Here is an 8,164-nt window from a genome sequence, read left to right as displayed (position 1 = left end):
TCCTGGAATTGAGTAGGTACAGTGCTGATGTCACTGCTTAGAGGATGCTGGGCATCTTTTTCTTGTCTGTCTTTGGCACCTTTCTCTGTATCACTATCACTTACATGCTCTCCATATTCCTCATCCTCATCATCTTCATCTTCTTCGTCTTCTTCATCTTCATCCTCTCCATCAGCAAACATCTTCATGTCTCCAGCCACGATTTCTTTTGTGCCAAATGTAAATTGGCCTAACATAGAACTTTTAGCACTGTGAGCAGAGATTAAGCTGTCTGTTGCATAATGGCCTGACTGTGATGCACCACCCTCTGCCAATCCACTGAAATCAGACTTTTCAAATTTAACTGAAAATGGGTCTCTCTCTGCTGAAAAAGATGGGTTTTTCACAGTTGTCTTTTCTTCAACTTCATTTATTTTCACAGAGAATGTTCCTTCGGATGTATCCTTTAACTGTGGTGTCCCATATATACTTTGTGTTTCACTATATAAAGTTGATGATGTTTCCTTTTCATCTGATGCTTTAAGGTCAGAAATCTTGCCAGTGGACGAATCTAGGGATTCCTCCTTTTCTGTTTTCTTTAAAGTAACATCAGTATCATCAAAAGTGTGCTCCGTTGGCAGATTTGGAGAGTAGGAATCCACTGAATTTGATTTACTGTCATACACATCAGAGTATGTAAAGCTTTTCCCAACATAGGGTGTATCTTGCCTAACCACCCTCTCAAACTCACCTTTGAGGCCCTTCTCACACTCAGGGAAGGAATACAAGCTGAAGTGAACACTTTTATCGCTGTCCTTAGAAATCACTTTTGGGTCATCTATCTCTGAGAATGACGCATCTTTTTTGCCTTGGCTTGCTGACATGGAATCTAACTTGCCCTGTGGTACTTTTATGCTTGAGTAAGTACCATCCTCAGTTTCACTTTCATCTTCCTCTCCTGAGCTGAGCATCTGGGATTTGCACTCATGGCCCAAGTAGGTCACATTTTGTGGTTTATCTTCCTTATCCATAGATTCTTTCTCATTTTCAAACTGCTTCTCCTCTTTTAGGGGTGATGTCTCTTCAGAGTTTTCTTCATCAAGAAAATTGCACTCCCTCTCCTCTTTGTATTTAGTTTTACCACACACGTTATAGCTTCCTTTTCCATAATAATCCTCTTTATCTTCCTCTTCATCCTCTTCTGAGTCATATAATGCAGGTTTCGTGCTGGAGAATTCCTTTCCAAAAGGATCCACTTCATCATCAATTATTTTCACACACTTTTTGTCAGCAGGAACCTCTTGGGCCAAACACATCTGAGAATCAAAAGTCTCCTTATCTAGTTTTTCCTCTTTGTCCATAATCAGTGGCTTTTGTGGCCTCTCCTCAGTGGGAGAGTAGCTACTGCTGGTCGGTCCTGATTGTGTAGGTGAGGCGAACCTCACAGTGCTGTCATCTGGGCTGAGGCATCTTTCTTCACTCTCTGAAATAATACTTGTCTCTGAGGTGCAAGGCAAATTTGATGAGAAGGACAAACTTTTCTCAAAGGTGCCCAATTTAGATTCATCCTTAGAGAGTGAGATTTCCTTTTCATCTTTTTCTTGTGTGCTAACATACATCATCTGAGGAGAAATAGGTGCTGTTGATGTGGGAAATTTATTAGAAGCTTGTTCAGTGTCTTGGAGCATGGCAGCAGATGCATAACCCTCATGGATCTTTCCAAGTGGCATATCAACATTCGGTGTCTGATCCTCATCTTCTTCCTCATCTTCTTCATCCTCATAATTTGTGGGAACAGTAGCCTTCACTGCATTTTCTGTTTCTGGCACAATGGGTTGATATTCTTCTGAAGGAGGTGATTTAAAACACTTATCCTCCTCTAAGGAAGAAGTTGGAGAAATAGTTCCAGCTGAGTGGAGGTACTCCTTTCCTTGAGTGGCATCTGTCTGTACAAATGATGGTATACTATTTACGGTATCTAAGTATAAAGAGCTTTTCCCTGCATCTTCAGTAGGTGGTGCTGTCACGGATGCTATAGACTGATCTTCAGTAACAGATGTTGCAAAAGATGATAATTTGTCATATTCAGTTATGGATGTGGCTGATGATATATGCTCTTCTTCAGCCAATGGAGCCACAATTATATTGGTTGCGTAAGCTGATAGGACTGGCTCCAGGTCTACTGCAAAACCCTTTGATGATAACTCAGAAGCAACAGATATGGTTGGTGGTTTCATGCCATGAATGGTGTCAAAAGTCCCTGGTTCATCAGGAACTGAGATCTCATAAGAGCTGACATCATATTGAAGATGTGGCATTCGCTCCTCTGTTTCCTCATTAATCTCTTCATCAGAAATGGTCTGCTCTGTCTCAGAGTAACCTGGAATGGTTTCATCTTGGATGAAAGACACATGCTCTGCAGCACCCAGAGGTTTGGCAGATTTAATGTCACTTTGTTTTGTCTCCCAGTCCTTTCCAAGTTTTTCTTTCCTAGCCTCATCAGATTTGTACTTGAGCTCCTCTTCATGCACTAACTCCTCTGCCTCCTCTAGCTCTGCTTTCTCAATCACATCCTCTTCTTCTTCACTGTCACTCTTTTTAGGTTTCATTTCAAGCTCTTTCTCTTCTTCTTTTGCTTTTTCTTGCCATTCTTTATTTTCGCCCATCTCCAAAAAGTCAGATGTTGTAGCACTTTTCAGTTTTGTGGTATAGTCATCCTCTATGTCATCTTCTGTAGTAGCACCTTCATTCTCAAATCTATCAGTGGTTTTAGAGTGGGATTTAATTTCGTTTACTCCATATGGTACCCTTTCCTCATGAGGGGACTCTGTCTCAACATCTGTTGTAGTTATTCCTTCATCAGGAGATTCAATGTGAGGGACAACACTGTCCACTGCAGACTGAAAATTTGGGAGTACTTTGCTCTCTGTGAGCTTGGAAAGCTCCTCCTCCAGTTGCAAGGCTTCAAAATCCTTGGTAAGATCTTCTGGGGAGGAGACTAAGGACCTGACACTCTCCTTTTTCTCTACTGAAGCTTGCTTAGCAGCTGGCCTGTTTTCTTGCTCTTTTGCAGCTTTATTTTTTTCTGTTTTAGGCTTTACTTGAACCTTTGCTTTGTTCAGAGTCTTCCGGACCTCAGGGGTGAAGGGCTTTAAGTCAGGTTTTGTGATTTTTCTCAACTCTGGCTTAATTTTTTCTTTTTCTTTTTTCTTCTCCTCCTTACTTTTGAGTTCTTTTTTGACGTCCTCTTTTTTTACATCTGTTTTTTCTTTCTTTGTGTCTTTCTTTTCCTGATCTTTCTTCTTCTCCATCTTAGATGCTTTCTCCTTGATATGTTTTTTAGGAGACTTTTCTCTCTGCAGCTTCTTTTTCTCCTGCTTACGTGAATCGGGTGATGCTGTCTTAGGTTTAAGTTGTTTGGGAGTTTTAACAGCCTCTTTTATTTTCTTATCTTTCTTTTCAACTTTGTTCTCTTTTACAGAGTCACTCTTTGACTCAATATCTTCATTTGCCTCTTTCTTGCTTGCTTTTGTAGTGGAAGACATTTTAGGGGATGATTTAAGACTTTCTTTGCTATCAGTTCTCAGCTTCATTTTAGTTTGTTTAATCAGTGGAGGTGGAACTCCAGATGACATGTCCTTTTTAGTGGCTACTGGATATCGCAAGAAATCTAGATGCCTCAGCTTTTCCAGACCCTCAAATATTTTGTTTTGTGGGGCATTTCCAGGAAACAGTACTCTGACAATCTTTTCTGTTGGACTGGCAGGTACCCACACAACCAGAGCTGTCACTGATGTGAGGTAAGGAACTGAAATCTCACCCTCTTTGCCATTGGCCAGGACAATGCCAGTCTTAGCTTTACTGTTACCAGCCCACTTCTGCATGAAGAATTGCATTTCCTTACTGTCCTTGAGAGGATTTAGAATATACATGTCAAGTTTGCCAACACCCAACTTGTGAAAGAGTGTTAAAGGCTCAATTGTGTTGCTCATAACTCTGTATAGAGGCTCAGGTTTGATGCCCAGTTTGTGAAGGTACTGCAATGTGAGAGAGGCCTCCTCAATGCTCCTCTTTGCTTTCAGCGTGGATTCAGGTACCTTCAGCTTGTCTGGAACATTAAAGAACACAACACCAAGTTCTGGTGAGATCAGGTTTTTCATCCAGTCTCCATAAGTATTAGAACCACGGCTCTTCTCTTCCTCCTGCTCTGCTATTTTTCTCTGTAACAGTCCATTTATACCAGCGAGATTATCTGCTCCTATGTGGGTAAGGAGAACAGAATCAATCCTATCCAAATGTCTGACCAGCTTCCAGAAGCAAGATTTTCTGTCTGATCCACCATCGATTAAAATATTAAAACCACTGACTGCAAACAAAGCAGAGTCGCCCCGTCCTCCAGGAAAGATATAGCAGCATGGTTTGGACAACTTCAGGAACCCTCCTGAGGTTGGTGGTTCCAGGAGCTCAAAAGGAGAGGGAACATCCACTGTCTCAGAGACATATTCTGTAAACTCGCTCACCCCTTCCATCTCAGGCAGCACGGGCTCTGGGTTCAGTCTGTACTTGAGTATGCTCTGTTCCTGTACGTACCCTAGGGAGCTCCAGCCCCCTTCTCCTTTACAGGACACAGTCAAACAGGCTTGCTGACTTGCAGATGGCTGGTTTAAGAGATCTTTAATCTACAGAGAATAAAATCAAAATATTTCTTAAAGTTCAATAAAAAAATTAAAAAATGTAAAGTGCTGTGAACTATTATGGGACCTATAATGGTGTAGTAGCCACTTACCCTACAACTTGAGAGAATGTCAGATAATTTTTTCCAACCAAACACTCCACTTTGCAGGATAATATCACTGCTCTGTTCAGTACTTTGCCCACTTAGGACCAATAACTTATGTCCTGCTGAGTCACAGAGCAGTGTTCTGAACTATAAAAGAAAGAGAATGCATTTACTGTTATATTTGACATATAAAATGGTTATATGGTTGCATGCAAATAAAAAATTTGGGAGAACTTGGAGAGGTAAAAAAACACAATGGTTTATTTATAGTTACCTCTATAGCAATATTCTCCTCAGAAGGATTCACCAACACAACAGTCTCAAGGACATCACTCTTGTATTGCAAAAGTCTCTGTCCTAAAAAAAAATTTAAGTTTTAAAACACTAAATGCTTAATATGGCATACGGCATATTTACTTTCAATATTATTTATTTCAAAGATTTTGTTAAAGCATTTTATACTGTGAAAAATCAGAGATAAAACCTGGCACCCTATTGGGATGATGCAATCACTGCCTTCATGCATTTCATTACTGTTTATTCACTATTCTTTGTCTCTTCCTGCTGCTGTGCAAGAGTACACTAATCCCGTGAAAGCAGTCTTCTCAATTCCATGCAATCAAAACAATATTGCAAAGCTTCTGCAAGCAAATCTATTGCCTGTTGCCATGGGGATAGTGAGCTGGCGATTGCCGGCAGCTTACAATATTATTTATTTCAAAGATTTTGTTAAAGCATTTTATACTGTGAAAAATCAGAGATAAAACCTGGCGCCCTATTGGGATGATGCAATCACTGCCTTCATGCATTTCATTACTGTTTATTCACTATTCTTTGTCTCTTCCTGCTGCTGTGCAAGAGTACACTAATCCCGTGAAAGCAGTCTTCTTAATTCCATGCAATCAAAACAATATTGCAAAGCTTCTGCAAGCAAATCTATTGCCTGTTGCCATGAGGATAGTGAGCTGGCGATTGCCGGCAGCCACGTTACACTGACCTAGTCTTGGTGCTGCGCGACGCATTGCAGCATTTCTGAAAAGGTGAAAAAATCCTCTCTCTAGCTGAAAATGTAAATCCAGCATTGTACAGTTGAAACATACAAACAAGTCTATGACCCTGTGCATTATTAGGCTATAATAAGCCTAAACCTCTCATTGGCTGTTTAAAGGTCACTTTCTATAGGATATTTATAGGGTCATTTTCACAGCAGTGAGAAAGGAACAAGGGTGTTTGGACTTAAATAGCACACTGATGATTTAAAGGCACAATATGTAAGATTTTTTTATTAAAAAATCCAAAAACCACTAGAACAGTGTTATATATTTTGCTGACTTTTGTACTTACATTATCCAAAATGTTTCAAAGAATGTTTAAATCCAGAGAAATAAGCAATTTTAACTAGTGACTCGGACCGTGTCTATAGTGTCATTGTGTCGCCTGCCAATGACGTCATAACTAGTGGTCGACCGATATTGGTTTTTTGACAGCCGATGCAGATATCTTGGAAAGCAGGGTGGCCGGTGGCCGATATAAAGCCGATATAAATGTATTTATTTTAATTCATATTTAAGAAATTTTTAATCATTTGACAATGGATTAAAAAATAAATTTGTAAAATAAACATACTTATACTTTAGATGACAACGTATTTTCCACACATAAATAAATATTTAATACAAATATAATTAAAAAGGTAGTAAACTGTAACCAACAGAGCACTCAGTATTCTGGGAAATTTGTGTGCATTGGGAATCATATTTTTTCCAAATAAAGCCAAGGTAACACTCATTTTACATACAGCACACAGTGAAAATGACATGGCGAACAAGGAGAATGTGAGCACTGTGTGCTCAGGCGCTGCCGCACTCAGCGCCGTCAAAATAAAAGTCCCGCCTAGAACGCATCGGCTAAACAGAAAAACTTATCGCCCGATGCCGATCTTTTAAAAATGCCAAATATCGGCCGATATATAGGCCTTGGCGATATATCGGTCAACCACTAGTCATAACCCCTCGATTTCCGATTTCATTGTAGAAAACACGGAAACACCAAAGACGCTATAATATGTTGTGTGTTTTAATAGACCGGTGACGACCGCACAGAGTAGCATTATAAGATAACTTTCAAATGTATCTAGTATGATAAAACAGCGCTGCTTTTTTTCCCCCACATACTCACGACCGGAAGGAGCGGAAGCGGTCGACTGTGGCATAATAAAAGCTCCGCTGCTTTCGAGCCATGCGTCACGCTCGTTCAGCGGCCTAGTTTCGCTTCGACGGCTTTCAGCTTCACACTGCTTCATTCTACTACGTTAATAAATCATTAGCTCATCCATGAACATGATTTCTGCCCGAGTCCCGTCGGATTGCATCGGCTGTGGGGATGAAGACGACAACTCCCATGATTCAACACTCAGTCACGGCGTCATCAAACTACGCCTTTGTTTCTTTGTTTATTTTGAATACCTTTAACTAGCCTTCTCACACTCTCAGTAGCGTAATGTACATAGCATGATAAACATGTGATGAGCTTGAAAAATTTACTTTTCAATTTACTTGTCTGGACAAACTACCACAAAATAAAAAAAGATATATTTTACATGTAATGAGTCTGATTTTAGATAGGCTACATGAAAAAAAAAAAAAAACTGAACAAACCAGTGTGGATCAGATAGTAGTTTGAAATGGAAAAAAAATATGAATAAGCAAAATATTTTTGGTAACACTTTATTTTAAGGTGTCCTTGTTACATATGTTACATGTACTTACTATTATAATAACAATTAATTATGCATAATTACATGCAAGTAACCCTAAACCAAACCGTAATCCTAACCCTAACCATGTAGTTGTCACGGGCAGGGTGTTACAGAGATCAGGCAGGACGACGAAGATGCCGAATAAAAGGATATTTAATGATATAACAGGAGATCCAGACAGGGTAGACATCAACACACAGGGTAACATTCACATTCAGGGTAACATTCACAATAACCGACCAACTCGAATACAAGAGACAGGAACAGATATAGGGCAGATAACGAGGGGCAGACAGGTGAGCACAATGAGGTGATTAACTAATAACGAGAACAGGAACAACCAAATAAGGACACAGAGGGAGAAACCACAATCAAACAGTCCACAGGGGTGTGACAGATCGCAACCCTCCTGGAAGGCGCGACCTCACGCCGTGGAGACAGAGGGAGGGACGGAGGGGGACAAAGGAGTGGATGTGGGATGGAGACAGGGGAAGGCAAAGGGCTGGCAGGCAGACATGATAGGCGTAGGCTCCGGCAGAGGACAGATAACCGGGAGGAGGCCGGCAGACAGAGACCAGGGGGGCGACGAAGGAGGGAGGAGCCAGGGAGGAGACGGGAGGGACCTGGAGCAGGAGGAGCTCAGCAGG

The 8,164-nt window shown here is 40.7% G+C and overlaps 1 protein-coding gene across 1 annotated transcript in view; it reads right to left on the bottom strand.

The window, feature by feature from the left end:
• LOC107757801 (microtubule-associated protein 1A-like) overlaps positions 1–8,164 on the bottom strand; it is a 32,656-nt gene that overhangs the window by 7,189 nt on the left and 17,303 nt on the right. Inside the window, exons 3-5 of the mRNA XM_016575385.1 lie at positions 5,034–5,116; positions 4,766–4,906; positions 235–4,658 (exon numbers count right to left, since the gene is read on the bottom strand). Of these exons, the coding sequence (XP_016430871.1) occupies positions 235–4,658; positions 4,766–4,906; positions 5,034–5,116 (4,648 nt within the window). The remainder of the gene's footprint in view (positions 1–234; positions 4,659–4,765; positions 4,907–5,033; positions 5,117–8,164) is intronic.

This window comes from Sinocyclocheilus rhinocerous, unplaced genomic scaffold (assembly GCF_001515625.1).
Source record: "Sinocyclocheilus rhinocerous isolate Xijiao unplaced genomic scaffold, SAMN03320098_v1.1 scaffold252, whole genome shotgun sequence".
Taxonomy (NCBI): Eukaryota; Metazoa; Chordata; class Actinopteri; order Cypriniformes; family Cyprinidae; genus Sinocyclocheilus; species Sinocyclocheilus rhinocerous.
Note: the sequence above shows the minus strand (reverse complement) of the source record. Positions and strands in the feature narration are given on the sequence as shown.